Source organism: Procambarus clarkii, chromosome 86, assembly GCF_040958095.1.
Source record: "Procambarus clarkii isolate CNS0578487 chromosome 86, FALCON_Pclarkii_2.0, whole genome shotgun sequence".
Lineage (NCBI taxonomy): Eukaryota > Metazoa > Arthropoda > Malacostraca > Decapoda > Cambaridae > Procambarus > Procambarus clarkii.
The window spans coordinates 15322584-15346678 of record NC_091235.1 but is presented as its reverse complement, the minus strand read 5'-3'; the positions used below and the strand labels follow the sequence as shown (position 1 = coordinate 15346678).

Genomic DNA, 24095 nt, shown 5'->3' with positions numbered 1-24095 from the left:
TAATTTTGTAACTAGCGTCAAAAGATTGTTATTTGCTTAGCTAAACGAACTAGAGGGTTCAGTTCCTGAAACGATTATGTGCCTCTGTAACACTTTACACCATCACCGCCCACGGGATGGGTATGGGGTGCATAATAAAGAAACCAAGGGATTACAGTCTTCACGAAAAGAACTATATAAACTTGCTTGGTTACTTTATGCACTAGATCACAAACGAAAATATATATATATACTCCTTTTCGTAGTACCAGGGAAAAGCTAGTCAAAGATAAACAAAGCAACACGAGAATATCGAGTGACGATAACGCAAAAACAAACCTTCCTTGTTTTGTGTTTTGTTAGATCTGTACTCCAACCCTCCTGTGCTGTTGTTTTAGATTTAGCCACTCAGAACGAAGTGTCCATGTAGCACGGGCTATGGTGAGCCCGTAACCCTCCAGTGACGCATCCGAGTTTGTATATGTGGCGCTATCCCCAGCGCCACCACACTCACGAAACACCAGGATCATTCTTTAATTGTTGTTGCATCAGTGGAGGCTTATCCCCGGGGCGGAGAGCCAGACGCTCCATCTGTGTCGGCGAAGCTCGTGCCTGGGTCACAGGTTAATTCTCCCCGTTGTTGTTTCTCGTCACGGCTTCGCTGTTGCCGCATAAACCTTGGCTAGGAGCCTCGCTCGGTACCTCCTTTCACCTGGTCTTTAGTCTGTAAAAGCTTGATTAACTTCAGCAATTTACCTAAGTTAGTGCTAACATGGCTGTCTTTGCCGAAAAGGGCAATTATAGCTCTTTGGTCGATTTCAGAGGTCATTTTTACACGTGCATTATTTCCCACATTATGGTGAGGCCAAAATGTGAGGAATGCTGTTCTGCGTCGACGTGTAACACATGCATGGTGGCTCCTTCATTTCTCGTTTTAGGGCGTCCAAACAACTCCCTCATTTCTCAGGAGCAACAGAGAGGCTCTGCACGACTTGGTAATGGTCCAGGATGGACCGAAACGTCGTCATTTCTTCACTTTGCGATGTGTGGTTTGGTCATCATGTCTTGAGCCACGTTATTCATCGTCTGCAAGACAGAGACACTAAATAGCTTGCGAGCTCACTTGGCTTATTGACCGGTTCATTAACTGATGTGTTATCTGACAACAACCATAAGCTGTCTAGCGGTTTTCACTAGTTCTGAAGGGAGAAAACTAATTTGCTGAGAGGCACTAGTTGGCATCCTTAAGAGGAGTGTTGGTTGAGAGAGGCAACCATTTAATCTGAAGATCGACATGGACTGTTGCCGGTTTAATGATGGAAAAAGAACAGTAGCTGACTTGGAAAATCAACTGGCTGTGGATAGCTATTAGCTAATTAGAGACACTTGTCAATGATTAACGTGATAAACAAAAGCGAAGGATCATTGACTGCCTGAGGTAATTCTCATGCTTGTTGAGAAAAATTCAGGAGGGAACAGTAACTTTTTTGTTGATAATTTTTAGTTCTGTAATCAGTTCTTCATAACAAAAATTGTTGTGGGTAGTTGAACTGTCAGCTAATTGTAGAGAACCACGAATTAACTAGACAGAATAACGTGTTGACTAAACAGAACCGCGAACTGACTCGAGAGAATCAGTAATTGACTAAACAGAAACCTAGGCTGATTGGAGAGAGCTACAAACTTACTGAAAAAATACACTAACTGACTGGACAGAACCACGAGTTGACTGGACAGAACAACGATCTGAAAATAAATAACAGAAAAACGAGCTAACTGGACAAAACAACTAGCTGATTAGACAGAACCACGATCTGGCTGGGCAAAACCACTGGAGGGTTGATAAGGCTACCTCAGTAGCTTACTGACGAACCAGAAGGAATATAAAAGGAATACTGTAGTCCTTGACAGGAATACTGTAGTCCTTGACAGGAATACTGTAGTCCTTGACAGGAATACTGTAGTCCTTGACAGGAATACTGTAGTCCTTGACAGGAATACTGTAGTCCTTGACAGGAATACTGTAGTCCTTGACAGGAATACTGTAGTCCTTGACAGGAATACTGTAGTCCTTGACAGGAATACTGTAGTCCTTGACAGGAATACTGTAGTCCTTGACAGGAATACTGTAGTCCTTGACAGGAATACTGTAGTCCTTGACAGGAATACTGTAGTCCTTGACAGGAATACTGTAGTCCTTGACAGGAATACTGTAGTCCTTGACAGGAATACTGTAGTCCTTGACAGGAATACTGTAGTCCTTGACAGGAATACTGTAGTCCTTGACAGGAATACTGTAGTCCTTGACAGGAATACTGTAGTCCTGGACAGGAATACTGTAGTCCTTGACAGGAATACTGTAGTCCTGGACAGGAATACTGTAGTCCTTGACAGGAATACTGTAGTCCTTGACAGGAATACTGTAGTCCTGGACAGAGTTGCGGCTACACTAAGCTCTCAGTGTATGTAAACTGAGAAGCACCCCACAAACGATTTGGTTTGGATTCAATTCCTGGCCCAGGGAGGATTGACTGGGCGATTATCTTTAACTGCTCTCCCTTGCTTACCCATTAATAATTGAGTACCTGATTGTTTATCGGTTGGCGAGTGGTGTTCCAAGGAAAACTGGAAAGGAAATAATGAGCTATAAGATCTTTTAAAGTTCTTAACCAGCTAACAGATGTTAGACCTGTTCCAGTACCCAACATGTGTAAGTATATGAAAATCCTAGGTGCAATAATTTGATTAGTTATATCTGCGTTTTCTCGCTCTGAAGTTTGATATCCTACACTGAATACTTGCAATAATCGCTAAAGTAAAAACATAATTTATGCTACTAAAAAAACTCTGTGCACGGGAGATATCTTTATTTGAGATCATTAATTGTCTACTCCAGTTTAGTTTTCTATAATGGCAATTCAAATCAACAACCTTAATAACAAATAGTTGTACATATGTAAATAAGTAAGTTTACAGAATTCAAGTATTTTCTACATTTACTTTAGTCAACCATCGCACCCTATTTCATGCACGAACATCAGATTAATAGTAGCCTAACGCTGATAATAATAATTACATATAACATATCACCGAACACAAGGGTCCAGAAGGAAGCTGTTTTTTACACCTAATGAACATGCGCCTGTTAATCTACGTAAATGAACTTGTTAATGTTCTAATGTCCTCAAGTCACTTAGATGCTTGAGCGTATGTATGCAAATATGGGTGTTTGCCATATTTGTATACATGAATGCATGCGTATGTAAATATAAATACATATTTCATTACATATTTGTGTTCCTGTCATATTTGATGTGTCTCTACCTAAATTTATGGTTTATTGTCTTCAACACATCCAAGAAATTAACTTTTTTATTAATTAATTAATTATTTGTTTTTTTGCTAGGGAATATTTTGCTTCATATTGTGACTGAGGACTTCCTACCTTTTTTATGTATTATTTTTCTCATAATTCTTTTTCACATATCATATTAAATTTCAAAAGTACAATTCTTATACATAATCTTTAGAGCTTTACAAAAATTATACTATTTTGTTTTCCTTCCATGTGTGAATTGTTTAAATAATATTAATAGTGTGTGTGTGTGTGTGTGAGAGAGAGAGAGAGAGAGAGAGAGAGAGAGAGAGAGAGAGAGAGAGAATATAAACAAATCGTAATATGATAATACTCACCATAGTAGTCCACTATTATTATTAATATGAGGTATTAGTAATAATAACTGACTCTGTAAATCAGAAGCATAACTACTAATATCTTACTATTTAAACCTAGAGTAGTACCGCATAATCAATGTTCTCTCACCGCTACAACAAAAAATATAATTTTGGCACATATGTTTATCCAATAGATTAATACAATGGAAAATATTGCATCATATATATCGCAAATACATAGCGAATTATATATATATTAACCAATAAATTTGTCTTAACATTCTTGTTGCACCTCAACGGAAATATATATACCTAAAGGTGTACCTCACTTCTCGGTGTATATACACTGAAAGATTACTTAAATCCTGGGTAATGTTCAGGACAATAGTATATTTGCCGGCGGTTAATAAGTTATTGTGGTGGCCTTAATAACTCGCCTGAGGGTGACAGCCCTGAGTCCAACACCCAGCCAAACCAAACTTTTACACGAGCTGCTAGAATGCAAGAAAGACCTGTTATTAACACTTATTAATATATGAGTGAGGCTTTTGATTTTCGTTAAATATTTTTGTTATATAATAATTGTAAATGAATTTCTAAGCACTTGCATAACGAGACTCCTTCCTTCTGCAGACTTAGATGACTCCCTTGTAACTAAAAAGCAACCAGTGTCGTCAAAGACTAAGTTATTAAGTCAACTGCTTCTCTTCCTCTTTTGCACTTTCTTTAGGTTATAAAGATTTTCAGAGGCTGTTCTGATCTGTGAGGCTGTAGGTAATAAGATAGAGGTAAATGGCACCGACTAACGTGCCTATCCATCTATGTACAGTTCGAGGATAGAACCTGGAATCCTTGGTGTTGAACCGACGACGTAGCCTACTGCGCTGCAGAATGGGAGGTGAAATGAGGGGGTAAGAGTGCAGTTGTAAACTACGAGAAAAAGGCCCTCGGGTTGGTTAGCACACCTGACTAAGCACCAGAGACCCACACAACCACCAGACTATCATCAACATTCCCCAAACTGACGAACATAACAGCAGCCTTCGCGAATCTCAACATGGTGTCTTTCAAGAAACTGCAGCACTAATATGCGACCAACAGTGGTCGCACATTAGAGAGTAGCTAATTAAGTTTCAGAAAACTTGCAGGCTCCACATCAAGAGTGGAGCCTGCAAGTTTTCTGAAACATCAAAAAACGTTATATGTTTATGAATTTTCCACCAGGTTGGTTCCCGAGATGCAGAGCTTTTGAGCTACGAGGACACACTGTAGAGGAAGACACATGTGTGGAGCACGGTCGCACATACACGATAGATGAATTAACAATGTGGATAAGGAGAGGCGTCTTGACGGGTCTGAGATTAGGGATAGAGGGGCACAAATGGAAGAAAAGACACTGTAAGAGTGAGAGGCGCAAGGCAGGACTTTAATGAGGGTTGTGTGAGGAAGCCAGTCCATCCTCCTGTTGTGGTAGTACTCATAGTAACGATGAGGACTATAGTACATATACCGATGTACAAAGCTATTAGCAAGTTGAAATCGGTACTATTGAATTTGGACAAACCGGAAAAGATTTTCTATTTATGTTGTTTTGACAAACTAAACTATCCTAACCTTCCTAGGCCTAATGCACGCTATCTGAGGCATAATATAGTACATATGTGTGCTATACGAGGTCTAGGAATATTTAAGGTTGTTATTTAGCTTTATTTTTGTCGGACTATAAAGTGAATAGTACTAAATTCTACTATCTAGTTGCTTAGTAGGTCAATCTTTTTATTATGGTGCACATAGTTACAAAAGCTACTATGTAAACAAGAGGATGAGTTAGAGGAAGCAGTGGCAGTAGGCTACGGCAAGTTGACATATAGATGATGGGGGATTGAAGAGCCATCACGAGGCAGTTAATTGTTACGAGGCTGGAGCCAGAAACCAGCGCCCAGTATCTTCCAAAACACACAAAGTTCAGAGGTATGCCACTAGGCTAGTCCCAGAACTGAGAGGCATGAGTTACGAGGATAGTGTCCTGGCCTGAGGGGGGGGGGTTGGGGCTTATGGAACTTAAACCTCCCAAAGAGAGCTCTGGTTGTTGCACCAGACTGTTACTGGCGTACAGGTGGACAACGTCCCCCACAACCACTCTGCTGGAACAGACAACCGACCTCGGCAGCCACACTCCCGCTACCATCGGTCGACCAGCAATGAACTCTGGAGTGCTTGAAGTTTTCTCAGATCACCCTGTATGCCTCTTGATCTTGAAGAGGGGCCCAGCGTCACATACCTAGGGGTGCGGCTCCAACTCTGGCCTCGTTGTCCTGTGTACACACCCTACTTGAGCCGCCGTGACTCCCCACTCTCTCCTTGTTTGGAATGATCTCCTAAATCCTCTTTTGTGAATTAGTATTTTCTGTCACCCTGTCCGCAGCTGTGATCCTTTCTCTCTCTCTCCTGCTTCCTGGGAAGCCTCACCAGGACAAGAGAAAAAGCCCGCTAACAATGCACATTTACTGAACAAAAAAACATGTACAATACATGAAATGAGAGCAATAAAACATTAGCATACAACACTAAGCTATTACAACCCGGTAACAATCCAGTATTATATCCTGGCTTCACCAACCGTCTATATCAAGTGGCTACTCAACTCTTGGTTGACCACTTGCTACTCCCTAAGTGGGGATTGCAATATCGTCACAACACTATTGTACAATCAGCTCTAAAAGTATATAAAACTCGTTGACCAGACCACACACTAGAAGGTGAAGGGATGACGACGTTTCGGTCCGTCCTGGACCATTAATGGAATGCATTAGGCAGTGATGTGGTGGAGGCTGACTCCATGCACAGTTTCAAATGTAGATATGATAGAGCCCAGTAGGCTCAGGAATCTGTACACCAGTTGATTGGCAGTTAAAAGGCGGGACCAAAGAGCCAGAGCTCAACCCCCGCAAGCACAACTAGGTGAGTACACACGTCACAATACCCGTTCTACTTCTCGGTGACGACTACAAAGGTAATGTTGTACACGCTACACAGCATCACACACATTGGTAGCGGCGGGTGGTGCAGACGACGATGACCAGAGCGGCAGTAGCAAAGTCTCCCGATTGATTGATTGATAAAGATTAAGCCACCCAAAAGGTGGCACGGGCATGAATAGCCCGTAAGTGGTGGCCCTTTTGAGCCATTACCAGTATCAATAGATGATACTGGAGATCTGTGGAGGTGCGACTGCACCCTGCGTGACGGGAGATGCCTCCCGTCACGCGTCTCCCCTCAACCAAGTATTCAAATATGAAGGCTCATCCCGAGTCTCATAAAACAGCCTCATTAACATCCTCAGTCACTCTAACACTGTCATTAGCCTTCATAGCTAGATATTAGGGAGACAGCGTCACAGTACACCTTCTAGTAATTATTATAATGAACAAGTTCTTTAATTAAAACATGGGAACATGTTTAATAATCTCGTCGGAGTTATCACCGACGATTAGAATGCACTTTGGTAGTCAATCTCGCTTTGCCCCTTATTATAAAGCGACTTGGTATTAGTGAACGATGGTGTTGAACTTATTAAGGGCTCTTGGGTGGTACTTGTTTATATAATAGTGTCCATTATTATTCATGGTGTTCACAAAGTGCCCGCGTGTCTTGAGTCTTCCTCTCCCTTGCTTCTCTTTTCCGTTTTTATTTTTGTTTAAATAAGACTAGGGTTTACTAGGGCTGTGAGTTGAGGTACTTCGTGAGCCTGCAGTAAGAACTGTTTTCCTTCCTCAGCTTCCCTAGAGACTCATTTATTTCATCAGATTATTATTTGAATCATTAGGAATAAACATTTTGTTATGCTAAAGTAACTTTCATATGAGGAACAGGTAACTAGTGTCTATGAATGAATGATAGCTGATAGAGTGATGTTCTTGACAAAAGTAGTTCCAGCGTGAGACTGTTGATGGCTGAGACTCTTGTGTTATGGGTGCCAACAACTAGGTGCCACATCTGGTCCACGAAGTTGGGCCAGGTACGGAATTTTGAGACAGTTGGCCTTGTACATAAGAATAAGTGCACCAACATCTCAGCAGTGTTCGAGGGTCTGATGTTCCGACCATTCCCACCAGACTTGGTCAAGACTAAAGCCTTCTCGCACGGTTCTCAACTTTGCCCAAAATTTTGATGAATGATGGAGAGCAGACAATCCAGGAGAGACGTGCATACTTAAGATGTGAGTGAAATTGTGCTTTGTCTCTCTGTCTGTCTCTCTCTCTCTGCCTCTCTCCTTAAGTCAATTTCCTCTCCATCTCTCTGCCTGCTGTAATTCTTGCTGTGTGTCGTCTCGCAGCATTCGGTGCCTTAGTGGTGGTCGGCCGGAACAATTACTGAATTACGGTGAGCACATAATTGCTGATCACAACTGGCTGAGAGTCCGGGTGGTCCCATCTCGGGTACAAATGCATTTGCTGTTGGATGAATGATATATATGTGTGTTTGTGTGTGTGTGAGAGTGCACACCAAGAACACACACACACACACACACACACACACACACACACACACACACACACACACACACAACTAGGTGAGTACAGTAGAGAGAAGGGTAAGCATAATGCATATTTTCGGACTGTCAAGAAAGCCTCAGCACAGTACCCCACACGAGATCAGGGCACAAGTTGAAGAAACAAGCAAGAGTGACAGGGAAGGTGCTTCACTGGATAAGAGAGAGTACTGAAGCCACCCAAGACAAGGACACACAGTGAGGGAAGATCACTGGTGAGGCGAGACGCTGCCAGCGGAGGTCCCATAGGACTCTACACTTGGACCTATCCTATTCCCAAATAGTGTGAATGATCTCACATGTGATGTTGACGGATAATGAACGAAAATATTTGGAAGATGAATGAGAAACTCATCAGCAAAACGTTACAAAAAGACCCGGCCTGGCAACAGTAATGACTTAACAGTTGATTAACATAGTTTAACTTTAACAAATCCAGAGTAATGAGGATGGGTGGCAGGGCTGGCAGACCGGGCATGAGGAAACAGATGAGAGGGAAAGCCCACATGAAGTAAATGTCAACTGAATATCATCAGCCGGTATGCAAGTTTGACACAAATGAGGATTGTTTTCAGAAATTTGAAGAAAAAATAATTCGTAAACTTTTTTCGACATGTTCTATTCATTTATAAATGATCTAAACTCGTAATCCAATAACATTAAATCCACTGCTGAGTCAGAGAATGGATTCTAACATTCATTTTTTTAATATTCTACTAATAAACCTGGCGGTATTTTATAAGAGATGTGTGGGGAAGATTAGCGTTCGCTAATCATCACTAAATTCTCCACAATCATTGCAAATCAAATGTAAATTAAATTTGATAGACACATTAACAAAACGAATTAATAACATCTGTTCAAAAAACATGATCTTCACATACAACACGAATCACTGAATTGATTCTTGTCTGTGAATGCCAGGCACCTTGTGAGGCGCCACAAGGGACCATAGGCATCCAACACCCTTATTCTTTCTTCCATATTCTTCAAGTCGTTCAGCTTTTCTTCGATTACTTCAATGACATTCAAGTTTAAAGGTAACCCCTAGCAGCACACTGATGGTAGGGCGATCACTGGGGCTCCTGGCAAGATGGGTCTTACTTCATCTATGATTGGCTGGATGAGATGATTTCGCACTTTGATGGTTTTAGGGAGAGTCCTAACTCGTTTATCATAGATTTCAGTGCAGTGTGTGTGCTTGGCCAATCTGTATCGTTTCCCTGGAGGGGCTGGGAAGGTACAAAGGAACATCCAAATGTAAGAAATGTAAAAATTCATATTTGTTCACGGATTTTTTCAAGCAGGATTTTAAAATTCAGCAAATGTAAAAACTCATAAAATGATGAACTTTAAAATCCAGCTTGAAAAAATCAGAACAAAGGGGAGGGGGGGGGGACCTTAGACAAACCGCCGGCTTCCTGTCCTCATCGAGGCCACTATCATGTTAGTGGCCCTCAGATAGATTCAGGTAAATATACATGACTAGCCTACGCTTGAAACAATAAAGTGACTGCAAGTGTATTATATTACCCGGTACAATTTGTTACATTGATCAACAACCTTATTTCCTAACCAGTGACAGAAAACGGGACAGTACATCACTTTCGTGAGCCGATTTCATTTCAAATTACGTCCATTTTTGGCCATAGCGCGCATACGAGCGAAAAGCGACGTTATTTTTAAGAGGACGGGTTGAGATGTTACAAACTTCATGAGGGGTAACTACAACATCTTACATCTCTGTTCCTTCCCAGCAGGTATTGTGAAACATGAGAGGGGTAACTACAACATCTTACTTCCCAGTTCCTTCCAAGCAGAGGTATTCTGAAACACATTAACATATTTTACACATACAGGCGATGAGTCACAATAACTTGGCTGAAGTATGTTGACCAATCCACACACATGAAAATGAAGGGACGACGACGTTTCGGTCCGTCCTGGACCATTCTCAAGTCGACAATCAACTTGATTATAGTCCAGGACGAACCGAAACGTCGTCGTTCCTTCACCTTCTAGTGTGTGGATTGGTCAACATATTTTACACATTTATAACTCAAATTTCACCTATCGACCTATTTAGAAAGCTTTAAGAAACTCTCGTCTACCAGCAGTTACTTTTACCTGTTTACTCAGCGCTCAGGATCTAAATTCATCACCCCCTGATGAGACAATTAGCATACAGGAGAATACGCTCCATTAAAGTGATATATCCTGGCGATAAAGACCTCAACGCTGACTTAAGGCGCTGACTTAAGGCCCTTCTCGACACTACCGCCTAGACTTAATATTGTCTAATAATTTAGCTTTTCATGAATATTTATGTTACAAGGCACGGGATTGCAAGCCTGATGTAGACTTAAATTACATCTCAGTCTTATTGCCTTCGTGTTGGTCCTACACGATTCTCGAAATTAAGAAATGTTGGGCGTATGTGTAATAATTTACATATACGCGAATCGTAAATATATATATATTTTTTTTGACGGGGGTAGGTCTTGTAAACAATTTTACGCTTGAAATGATCTTTCAATAGTATTTTTGATCTTTGTGGCTAGACTTTACAGACTTGTTATCGATGTGGTTTACAGGTCAGACTTATTCTGGCAGAGATGTGATCTTACTGGCCAGAATTTAACCGTTACATATATGATCTTATAAGCCAGACTTTATCCATCAGAGATGTGATCTTATAGACCAGACTTTATCAGTCACATATGTGGCCCTATAAACCAGACTTTATGCATCTGAGATGTGATCTTATAGACCAGACTTTATCCATCTGAGATGTGACCTTATAAACCAGACCTTATCAGTCACATATATGACCTTATCAGTCACATATGTGGCCCTATAAACCAGACTTTTACAGTCACAGCTGTAAAAGAAAGAAAATACTGACGTCGTCCGTGTTTTTATCTCATACTTTCTCTCCCATTTACATTCGTTTTAATTAATAACGTGAAAAAGAAAAAAGAATGACAAAGGAGAAGCAATAAGCCGGCACGACTATGTAGCACATGGAAGGGATAGGAGAACAGGAGAGGAGTTGGGAAAGACGAACCGAGTGATGGAACAGTGCCCAACCTCTTAGACCATCGAGAATAGGAAGCTGGCCCTGCAATAAACGAGGCCGTCACTCTACCGACCATTCCAAGTGAGCAAGAGTCCATAGCAAGTTATTGCGACGACTTCCATGCTAGTAAGCTGTTGTTGTTGTTTAAGATTCGCTACTAGGAACAAAATGTTCGAAGTAGCATGGGCTATGGTGAGCCCGTAGTAGACTTACCTGGCACAGGAGCGGGGCTGTGGAGGTAGTAAGCGAACTTTTAACCATATAAACTAACTAGATGAGTTGAAAACAGTAAGATACTCCCGTTTTCTGTTAAAGTCTCCTGACTTACTCGGTAACCATATAATCGTATCTCCAGACATATGTTTTCAAGCATATATGCGGACTTGCAATCAGATAATCAGACATTCAAGCATATTATTAGAGATCCAAGCATATAAGCGGACGTTTAAGCTTAGAATGATAAAATATTATGAAGGAAAGTAGTGAAGAACCAAACATATGAGATGTAACTATTACATTTGGTCTTCCGCAGTGCTGGTGTTGGTCTTTCTCAAAATGTAATTATCAACAGGAGTTGTTGTTGTCGTTTTAGATTCACCTACTTGGAACAAGAGTTCCAAGTAGCACGGGCTATGGTGAGCCCGTAGTGCACTATCAACAGCATCCAAATTAGCTCTCACTGTGCGTCATCAGGTGTATGAGAGCAGGGCGTTGATTGCTCCATGTGGGCACGACGTCGATCGACTGGTCGATGTGGAGACGTTGACTACTTGGAGGGGAAGCGCGATGCCGGCTGCTGTGGGGGTAAACAGGATGTCGAGAAGTTGATCAGACCACACACTATAAGGTGAAGGGACGACGACGTTTCGGTCCATCCTGGACCATTCTCAAGTCGATTGTGGTGACGAGTCGACGGAAACGTCGTCGTCCCTTCACCTTCTAGTGTGTGGTCTGGTCAACACACTTCAGCCACGTTATTGTGACTCATCGCCTGCACAGAACGTCGAGAAATCAATGGAGAGCACGACGGTGACCCCACGATAGGAAACACAACGACGACTGCTCAGTAGAGTATATCCACAAATTCAATTCTGACGTAACTGATAATTACTTAGTTTGTTTCATTAACTTGATCAGGACTATAAGGTATAATAAGACAATTAGCAAGTTAACCTTGTATTTTTACCAGACATAATCACAACATATTTCTGGGAAGTGAAGGTACTGTTAAAATAGCTGGTGTGTGTCATACTAAACATCTGTAAGAGTCTCCGGCGTATGTTAACGATCCAAAAATGTGTTTAGATGTTCCCAGGTCGTGAGAAGTAACTCTAAACAAAGGTCTCTTCATTAATCCGGGTTAATGTGGCCGGGCACTCAGTGTGAGGCTTGGCAAGGATGGGAAGAGAGGGGGGACTCGTGCTAACAGGGGAACACCAGCTTGAAGGCGTGATCCCGTGTTCTCATTATGCTGCGTTTAGGGGTCACTGAGTTAGACACGAGCTCGTCGTGTTCCACGCTAACACCTGACCTTTCACTTCACCTCCCCCGCGATGGAAAAGGTTCGGAGAGGAGTGGTTGGGGAGGCTTTGGCGAGAAAGGCTGAGTTAAGGGGGTTGAGGGAGCAGAGGCCAGAGTTCGGAGGTTGAAGCAGGGAATGACAGTGTACTCGTCTAATTGTGCTTGCGGGGGTTGAGCTTCGGCTCTTTGGTCCCGTGTGGTAATGGAGAGGGTAATGCGAGAATGCTGTGGTGCCGAGTCTAAATTATAAACTGCTCACCTTATGCTGCCACGATGCTATTCGTGCTAAAGTAGTCTTTCTTAAGAAACTTTACGAGGAGACACCCAACCCACAAATCTGAAAATGAGGAATTGACGATGTTTCGGTCCGTCCTGAACCATTTTTAAGTTACACGACTTAACAGTGTCCAGGACCGACCGAAATGTCGTCAAATCTTCATTTTCATATTTGTGGGTTAGGTGCCAGACCTTCTTAAGTCTCCTCTGTTCTTATCTTTATGTTTTATTTTCGTGGTGTGAATTGTCATTTCTGGAAGAAACAAAGTGCTTCTTCTAAGGTTGTCTTTTGACTCGTAAGTCTTTTATTTTCAAGTCCTTCCTTGATCCTGCCTCAACCCGTTCCCAGGCGAAGCATCGTACAATTGTCAGTTCAGCCCGGCCTTATAAAAATTACAACCCGTTCTCAGTCTATGTTCATTTTATCCATCGCCGACTCCAAGACCGCAGTCATCAATTTTAACATGCTGTTAGTCATCAATTTTTAACTTGCCGTTAGTCATCAATTTTTAACATGATGTTAAGTTGCAATTGCAGTTTTCTGAAATATAAGTTAATAATATTATTATACATTTGCATATTTAAGCGTAGGTTAGGTGTTTAGGTTCTGTTTGCAATTATTTGAATTCGTGGGTGAATTATTTCAACCCGTCCTCAGTCCGGGCTAGATCAAGATGCGGCCGTCCTCAAAATATGAATTCCTCAATTTTGACCTATTGTGTGTTAAAATAGGTTCTCATTTATATTTTAATATTTTATATTTAAGTTATATATATATATATATATATATATATATATATATATATATATATATATATATATATATATATATATATATATATATATATATATGTCGTACCTAGTAGCCAGAACGCACTTCTCAGCCTACTATTCAAGGCCCAATTTGCCTAATAAGCCAAGTTTTCATGAATTAATTGTTTTTCGACTACCTAACCTACCTAACCTAACCTAACCTAACTTTTTCGGCTACCTAACCTAACCTAACCTATAAAGATAGGTTAGATTAGGTTAGGTAGGGTTGGTTAGGTTCGGTCATATAACTACGTTAATTTTAACTGCAATAAAAAAAATTGACCTCATACATAATGAAATGGGTAGCTTTATCATTTCATAAGAAAAAAATTAGAGAAAATATATTAATTCATGAAAACTTGGCTTATTAGGCAAATCGGGCCTTGCATAGTAGGCTGAGAAGTGAGTTCTGGCTACTAGGTACGACATATATATATATATATATATATATATATATATATATATATATATATATATATATATATATATATATATATATATATATATATATATATATATATATATGATTCGGTTAAGTGTATAGGTTCCGTTGGCGATTATTTATATTTAAAGTACGTGGGTGAAGCATCTGCAGCGTTGTGGCTCCAACAGAGGTCGTCAACGAAGCACTGCTCGAGAAATCTTCGAACGTCATCTGTTGTGAGTCGTTTGTAAAGCGTTTTACATTCATAAACAGGGGGTTTGCCGGCTGCTTGAAATTAACATTTAGCCATTGTCGATGAAGATGGAGTGTCGTTGATAAGGGCAGACTGTATCTGCACCAGACTGCTCATTTCTGTATACAATAACACATTTTTGAGGTTTCCTTCTCTTGCCTAATAGTTATAATGCAAATTTCATATGAGCTTTTTTCTCGTTTTTTGGGGAAATGTTTTCTTCTATTGCAGTGTACACCAAGTTGAAAAACAGGATTACCTCCATGAGACGCCAACTAAGCTGGTTATATTCAATCCTTGAAAATAATTTTCATTTTTCGTGTACTTTTTTACATCATTAGATTTAGTGACTTGAAATTTCCTTGTTCAATTTTGTGTAGTTTTTTGTTGCTCCGCATATATATATATATATATATATATATATATATATATATATATATATATATATATATATATGTGTATATCACGAAAATAAACACGTGATTAAGAATGTGACAATGATAATGTGAATGTGATATATATATATATATATATATATATATATATATATATATATATATATATATATATATATATATATATATATTATATATATATATTATATATATATTATATATATATATATATTATATATATATTATATATATATATATATATATATATATATATATATATATATATATATATATATATATATATATATATATATATATATACCTCTGGTGCAAGTGTAGGGACCCATAGCCTCGGAGAAGAAAATAAAAAGTACTCAGAGAAGACCTTGTGGATCCTCATTGAACACTGATATTTTCTTCTCCTACCACCCCTATTCTTTTTGTATGTGTGTATATATCTAACTTTATTTTAAAATTTCATTACACAAAAAGGGTTACAACATTGGTTACATGCAGGGTATACAAGGCTACTTGTCTCAAGTTGTAGAACTCCTCCAGCTCCTCAGATGGCGGGCAGGAACCATGGATGCAGTGAGCATTTCCTCTCTGGATCGCCATACTAAGGCGCTGAAAGAGAAAACTGGCGGCTCCAGGGTCTCTAGTTGTTTAAATTAGCCTGGACCCCGGTTCCTTAAAAAAACTAGCAGCACTTTTACGCCAGGCATCAAGTGTCTGTGAGGCAATGGGGACAAAATTGTAGTGGTGCTCAAGGTTTGTATTTACGCGACTTGGCTGCTTCCCGGTGATTGGCACCTGCTGCCTGTGCAGCACTGAAGTCAACATAGGTGTTGGCTAAAGTTGAAACACAAGTGTACTCCCACACCAATTGTTTACCATTCTTCCAGGGGTTTACCGTGATCCCGTCTGGGAGACCGACAGGCTCATCAGAGTTACGGGGCATTAGGTAAAGGGGCTCTCTCTCTGCTGGACAACCGGCTGTAGTAAGGCTTCTCTTAATAATGTCGTTAACTTCGCCGTGTCTTGCATGCCATCCTCCTGTCCTGTGGCAGAGAAGGCCATGCCGTCCGTACCTGTCGGCCTCTGCCTCGCCGCAAATACACCTGTATTCGGTGTGGATTGGGGCAGCGAGGCGGAGAGCCACAGATGTGACTTGGGAATCCTTTATAGCTGTTGCAGGATCGTTTGGTATATGCGACTATGGGCAAAGCATGAAAAGCAAAAAATTTCCGTTAATTTCCCCGACGTCAGTGAATAATAATGTATATTACTACAAGATTTTTTTAAGTGTTTGTTTATAAATATTTAGCTGTGTAGCCGGCGGGCAGTTCAATAATCGTCGTGGGGGTGTGAATGTGATCCCTGGCATGCTATTCCATTTTTATTTGAAACAACTGTATGGGTCTCTTATTCCCTTAACAATATGTCATATTGACAATAAAGATGGGATACCTAGGTCTAAATCAACTAATTCTTGTTACATGCTAATTTGGCTGCAATGTCTTGTCATTATCGTGAGTTATACGATTGACAGTAAGAGTCTCATTATTGCAAATATAAATAACCTGATCGCTACACAAAATAAAGGGTTTAAAATCTCTTTTGTTTGGATGCCATCTCACATAAATATTACTATAATGACACAAGACATTGCAGCCAAATTTATGTGAGATGATATCCATAAACAAAAATTCTAAACCCTTTATTCTGTGCAGAGATCAGGTTATTTATAATTACAATTATGAGACTCTTACTGTCGATCGTTTTAAAAGGAAAATTTTTTAATTGTTTGAAGAGCACAAAATATTATTCCTTCTGTGTCTATTTAATTTATTAGTAACTAGTTGTAATGCACAGAGTTCTGTTTGTGTAGAGGTCAACTAATTGTTTAATCTGACACTGATAGTCTGTGTGCAAGTATTTTTTTCTGTAAAACCTACATGCTGCTGCAATCCGTCCTGTTGACGATTGGGCTGAGCCAACGGTGTAGCCACAGTGCTATTATTAGGATTGTTGTTATTACAGTTACATTTATGCAGCTACCCTAGACTATATGAAGAGGAGTACAGAGTGTGTCAAGAATTAGCTACGTGATGCTAAAAATCCCCATCACACAGGATATTTAGTCATATAGGTCCATGTGATCACTGGCAAACTTTGGATGTTTAGTTTTTTTTTTATTAATACATGAGGTACATCTCCATTTGTGCAGCTGCCCTAGACTATATGAAGTGGAGTACAGTGTGTCAAAGAAGCTAACTACGTGATGCTAAGAAATCCCTATCACACAGGATGGTTAGTCATACAGAGGCATGTGATAAGCAGTCTGCTCTGGCAGACTCCGGATGCATTTTGAGGATATCATCAACACAAGATTGAATAAGGTAGCAGTGGTAATAAAAGTCCCCATCTCGCAGGATGGTTAGTCATACAGGGCCATATGTTTAGTAGCCTGCACTGGCATATTTTGGGTGCAATATGAGGATATCTTCAAGAATTCGAGAGTGAATGAAGTAATTGCAAAGCTCCAGGTACCTCATGCCAACTGGATTAATATTACACAGGTAAACTTCACACTCTACGGACATCTCATTCTCGATTTCATTCCGAATTAATTTCAGACTTCATGAAAATCGCTCGTGGAGGAATGGGATATAGCGTGAGTTACACGCTATATTTCTTAAATCCTCTTGAGTATGGAGGTGATCCTTCTCCTAGTCATACAAATTGTAAACCACAATATCGTGCTGCTTCTGTGGTCCATGGTTCGAGGTTCTGATGGTCCAAGTGATGGAATTTGTTTAACACTACGATATTGAGGATTGCGATATATATATTTGATTAAGACATGGCTCATCTAACATCTTTGCAATTGAGCGGTACCCGATAGAAAGTTTAAAGTACCAGTTAAATGTATCTGGTATTTTCCTTCATTGAGAGTGCGGGTGGGCTCGTACCTTGGTTGGTAGGACTGCGGACTGCTGTTTTCCACGGTTCGGGGCTAAAATGGTCCAAGTGAATTAAATGTTATTATCCACGATAATAATCTGGCAGTACACGGGTCGACCCTAAATGGTTGCACCACTCAGGTGTTGGGAGCTCGTGCCGACTCGATGCCCGGGTTATGACCCGGTGTTGGGGTCACCATCCGGCGGTCAGGTCGACCTGGCCACCACAGATGTCTCCCACGTGGTACAGCTGTCTCCCACGTGGTACAGCTGTCTCACACGTGGCACAGATGTCTCCCACGTGTCACCAATTCATTTGTTTTAATTTTCACGTGGACGTCACTTTCAATAGTCCTTAATTGCACTATTAATTATTCTCTAATATTGATTATTGTATTTGCTTGTGTGATGGATGCACGTTGTAGTCCACCACCAAGTATATATTGTATTTTCATGCACGAAATCATACATTTTTCCCTACAAAAACCACTTGAAGATCACTATCATTATATGTATGATGATCCGTACTTATAATATAAAAAAGAAGTATGATTTTAAAATAAGTGTGTCGTATACACCAGCAAATACGTTAAGTTTACTGTACTCCAAAGTATTTTAATTTGCATTAATAGTACTCGTCAGGTATACTTTAACGTTATAACCATTGATTGAAGTTATTTGTCTTCATTATACATGTTTATCATTTAGATGATGTATTTAATTGCCTTCACTGAATACTTATAGTACTTCATTTGTTTAAAAAAACAAGTTATTTTTATTTGGTAATGTTGAGTAGTTTCGTGTTTGGGCATATGTTCAGTTAATGCGAAGGTCACGCATAATACATATATTTAGCTGGCCACACTCATCTGCTCGAAGAATGAACATTTTCACTGGTTTAATCTTATATCTTTTAAGATAAGAAGTAACCCAGCAATCTAATATGTACATTATCATTTCTTTCGCTCAGTTCTACAGTGTTCCAAGTTGATTCTACCTGAAATGTGTATATTCTCTAGTTGTTCAGAGAGACAGGGTTTGGTGTTAAACAAAGCAGCGCTGAACATCTGGTTGGTAGAAGGCGCCTTCAGGTCTGTGTGCGGATGAGGTGGTGCTGGGAGGAATTATCAAAAAGGTCTCCGGTGTGATGTAAATTCACCAGGATTCTCCAGAGATGTTTTGAGACATGGTAACTATATTTTAAAACGGATAAATGCAAAGTTATGTGGAATGAGAAGTGATAGGAAAAAAAGAGTTATGTGAGTAATGGAAGTTAGAATAACGGGAATAAAAACAACGGGACTGGGAGTAACATGAGTGAAAACAAAGAATAACGGGTAATAAAAACAACGGGAGTGGGAATAACATGAGTGAAAACAAACGGAGTTGAAGTAATGGGAGTGACGTACGAAAATGACTGCAACGGTAGTGAGAGTAAATGGCGTGAGAAGACCATAAGAACACTGAAGAAGGAAGGTGAAAGACCTGAGAGTTGACATAATGAGAAGAGTCTGTCTGCATGTCTGCACGTTCACTAACCTGGCAAATGTCTGGGTAACCATAAGAAAATTAGTCAAGGGAAATCTTCGAGCCCACTACACCTTGGGAGACAACATTGAGTGTGCAGCCCACGTTTACAAATTCGCTTAGCAGTGTCTATATTTGTATTTATATGCAACAATGTTCACAAAACACTGATCCAAGTATGCGGAAAAAAAAACACATTTGAAAAATAGAGAAATGCTTAACGCGTTTTCGCCTATTTCGCCTTCATCAGAGCAAAGTAGGATGAAGATGAAAACATTGATTGATTGGTAAAGATTAAGCCACCCAAGAGGTGGCACGGGCATGAATAGCCCGTTGTATTTATATATCTGAATTAAAAAGTGTAATTTGTCATTCTAAATATATACAATGAATTTAACTTAAATTTTCGAGTGTATTCAGGACGGAAGTATAGTTGTTGGACGGTCGGTAAACTTTTGTCATGGCTTTTAATAACCACTAGAGGTCCATAGGCTCTAACCCCGACTCTAAACTATTTTAAAATCAAGATTTAGATATGTTAAAAAGACACATTATACTGCAGGAAAGAATAAAAGGGACACAAACGACAATGATGTATAAAGTTCAAAAGCAAATTGATAAATTGAACACAGGCTTTGGGGACAAGCTGAACGATGGGATTTCAATGAGTCAAAGATATTAGGAAAAACAATTCCAGCTTAATAATTATTAATAAATACTGTACATCGCTTCAAATAATAAGAAAATGATAAAAACATGGGGAAGAACACATTATTCATTAAACCACTAACAGTTTGAAATGCGAGGATTAGGAGCCAGCATTCAACGCTTCTAGCGGACCTTTTGAAAATAGTAACAATTTGTAGGGTTAAGAGTAATACTAAATGCTTACAACGGCGATTTTCTTGTAAAATCAACAATGATTTCGGGGTTGGAATCGACATTGACATTCTGGTGATCAACAGTTATATTTTGGTTATGTTAATTGCAACATTGGCAGTGATTCAATAGTTAGCAGGTATCTGTGTTTAACTAAACCTCTATTAATACATGTCTCATAACTTCCCACAACCCGATCTGACCCTGACGGCCGTACCCACGGCAGGACAGCAGTACGGGTGTGTGGGACTGGAGGGAGCGAGGAGGACGGCGGACCACCGGAACCACCTCAAGGTAGACCTAGAGAGAGACGCACGGGTCAGCCACCGCCCGTGACCCGCTCTCAGGTAGGTGTCCGCTCGGTAGATAACCCGAAGATCCGGCACCTTCGCCGGGTTTTTCATGGGCTTACGTCACAAGGGTAAAGCACCGGAAGAGCTCACTAGCTACGGGCGTTCCTGTTGCTGCCGCTACACGCAACTGCTCCTGCAACAGCTCCTCTTGTACCCAGTTGCATATAAGGTTCCTTATAAGGTCAGGCGGCTCGAAGCAACTGGCCTTCAGCTATCAACTTTGTGCGTGCCAACCTCAGTTAACAATATTAGTATCATCATCATTGTTGTTTATTATACCGGTACCGACAGGAGCGGGAATCTCAGCCTCTATTGCCTACGCTACTTGGATCATTTTCCTGACTTATTCTTACCTGCGCCTCACCTCACTCTCTTACCTTATGTTTGCCTGTACCTTCATATTTTCTTTAACACGGCTTAATAATGATCCACGACGGACCGAAATGTCGTCGTTCTTTCACTTTCTGATGGGTGGTTTGGTCATCATATGTATATATATTATATATATATATATATATATATATATATATATATATATATATATATATATATATATATATATATATATATAATCACAATGGCATGATATATCAATGAAAATCATTTTGAGGCACTGGAGTGACTCGAACCTGCATTCTGATCAATCCCAGATACCCAACCCGTCCTCGACTCAAGTCATTACATCCAGCGGTCAACCCCACAGACGCATTCATAAATTTGTACATGCTGTTCATTCAAAACAGGAATGTTCTCAAATATAAAAAAATAATATTATAATATATTAGCATATTGTGCATATATAGGCATAAGTTAGGTTAGGTGTTTTGGGTTTTGTTGACGATTATTTTTTATTTGTAGTATGTGGGTGAAGCATTTACAGCGTTGTTGTTCGAACAAAATTCGTCAGTGAAGCACTTGTTCCGGAAGTGTTCGAATTAAATCAGTTGTGAGTCGTGTGTAAACCGTTTTTTATTCATAAACACCTGGGGGTTTGGCGGGTGGATGGAATCACTTTTAGGTCTTTGTTTGGAGGACGGGCTGAAAAGCCAACCAACCCGGAAGTCTACTAAGGGCAGGTGTCTCAGCCCGTCCTCCTAACAAAGATCCAAAAAATGATTCCATCCACCCGCCAAACCCCCTGTTTATGAATAAAAAACGGTTTACACACGACTCACAACTGATTTAGTTCGAACAGTTCCGGAACAAGTGCTTCACTGACGAATTTTGTTCGAACCACAACGCTGTAAATGCTTCACCCACGTACTACAAATACAAATAATCGCCAATAGAACCTAAACATCTAACCTAACCTATGCCTGTATATGCACAATATATTAATATATTATAATAGTAATTTATATTTGAAAAAATTCCGGTTTTGAATGAACAGCATGTAAAAATTTATGCATGCGTCTTTGGGGTCGACCGCTGGATGTAATGGATTTGAGTCGAGGACGGGTTGAAAACCGGTTAAAGGAATTCAACAAAATTTAACATGACGGTAATGGAACTCCAACTAGAGATCATAGACTATAACAGGGAGAGCTCCGCTCCCAAGGTGCCGCTGAGGGTCCCTCTAAACAAACGAAATGCTATTTTTTGTTTGTAGGAAAATTAACCAAGAAAATAATCCATTAACCAAGAAATTCTGGGTCTGATAAACACCACAGGGATCCTGAAGAGTCGACTATTGTTGGGATAGTATTCCCAATGCACGTTCTTAGTTCTATTTATCCCAAGGTGAAAATCACGTTCAGTGAGAAGATTCACATTGGTGAAAACGTGTATAATGACTCGTCTATAGTAAGGAGCGTGTGTATCTAAGACCGTGTGTCGTGACTGATCGTTTGCGATGTCGTCGTGTAGAGTGAGGACTTGTGTAATGAACATCGCGTGTATTAAGGTTCGTTCTTACTTAAGAGAAACGTACACTGTTGTTGACTGTGTGTCGATGGCCGTGTATATAGTGAGGTGTACAGTGAAGATGAACATTGCAAAATTCGAACTATAGGGTCTACCTGGGTTTAGGGGTGGGATTGTCCCTGCTCAAGAGTCCCCCAAGGGCTAGGGAAAGTCGGTCAATGCTCCAGGGGTCCCCCAGGAGCCAAGGTGCCTGCTCGAGGGTCCTCCAAGGCCCAGGTAGGGTAGGTCCCTTCTATAGGGTCGGATCCTGTCTTAGAGTCCCCAATGAGGGTCGATCCTTGCTCAAGGGTTCCCCTGGAACCAGGAAGGGTCCATCCCTAGTGAAGGGTCCCCCTGGAACCAGTGAGGATCGGTCCCCGATCCTTGCTCAAGGGTTCCCCTGGAACCAGGAAGGGTCCATCCCTAGTGAAGGGTCCCCCTGGAACCAGTGAGGATCGGTCCCTGCTCTAGGGTTTCCCAGGGAACATGATGCTCAACCAGCGATCATTCAGTCTATTTTTATATTTCTTTGAGGTCCGATGTTCACTGTTAGGGGAGTCCAGGTTGCCATGCATGTTGTTTTAGATTTAGCTCCTTAGAACATAAGTTCCAAAGTTAGCACGGGATATGGTGAACCCGTAGTGGATTTATCTGGCACAGAAGCTGGGCTACGTCTCGGTTGCCATGTAGAATGAAGCGATATTTCATTCTTCTAAGCTTCAAATTAAGCTTCTTACACTGCGTTGGCTGCAACTATGTTTTTATGTAAATGCAAACTATCGTTTTCTTAGGTTATAACGGAGCTGTTTCTTGTAACCATTAATTAATGTTTAGATTTCGTTCATCTTTTTATAGCTTAATCAAAAAATATATTTGTTATTTAGTTTTCCCTGCAACATTCTGTGCCATTTATTTATTATTTTCTTCGTTTCATTTCAATTCCCATTTTCTATCGCATGCACTCACATGTTCTAATACTCAAATTTATATATCTAATTTTCGTGTTTTCTTTATATATTTCTTTCTCTTGACATATTCCTGACTATATTACTGTTGTCTGTCTAACTTTTTTCTCGTTGTATATCTCTCTCTTTTATCTTAACGTCACTTGTTTAATGTTTACAAAACACTGCATTCGAGCAAAGCTTTGCCAAATTTCTTTTATCAAAATCCCAGATAATCCTCCTAAAAGGAAAGTTTTTACAGTAACTATGTGGTCGAATGAACAAGTATGTTATGATGGACCACCAGAAAGTAGACTTTTGTATTACTGAATTTGGATACACGAATTTGGATAACAGTTTTTAATGTGTTTCTAATAAAGCCTAACCCAACCATCTAAGGCCTAATGCACACTACCTGAAGCCTCATATAGTATATATATGTGCTATACTAGGCCTTGGAATATTTATGTTTGGTTTTTAGCTTTATTTTTTCCAGACAATAAAAATTAATACAACAATTGGGTTACTCGGATTCCTTTACTACATATTGGTACAAC

At 40.1% G+C, this 24095-nt stretch overlaps 1 protein-coding gene across 1 annotated transcript; it reads right to left on the bottom strand.

Moving 5' to 3' along the window:
- Positions 1 to 1840: 1840 nt before the first annotated feature.
- On the bottom strand, positions 1841 to 11546 carry LOC138358780 (dynein heavy chain-like). Its single transcript, XM_069316955.1, has 2 exons — positions 11499 to 11546; positions 1841 to 2407 (listed from the first exon to the last, which is right to left on the bottom strand). The coding sequence occupies exons 1-2, from the start codon at positions 11544 to 11546 to the stop codon at positions 1841 to 1843; spliced, it is 615 nt and encodes a 204-aa protein (XP_069173056.1).
- Positions 11547 to 24095: the final 12549 nt, after the last annotated feature.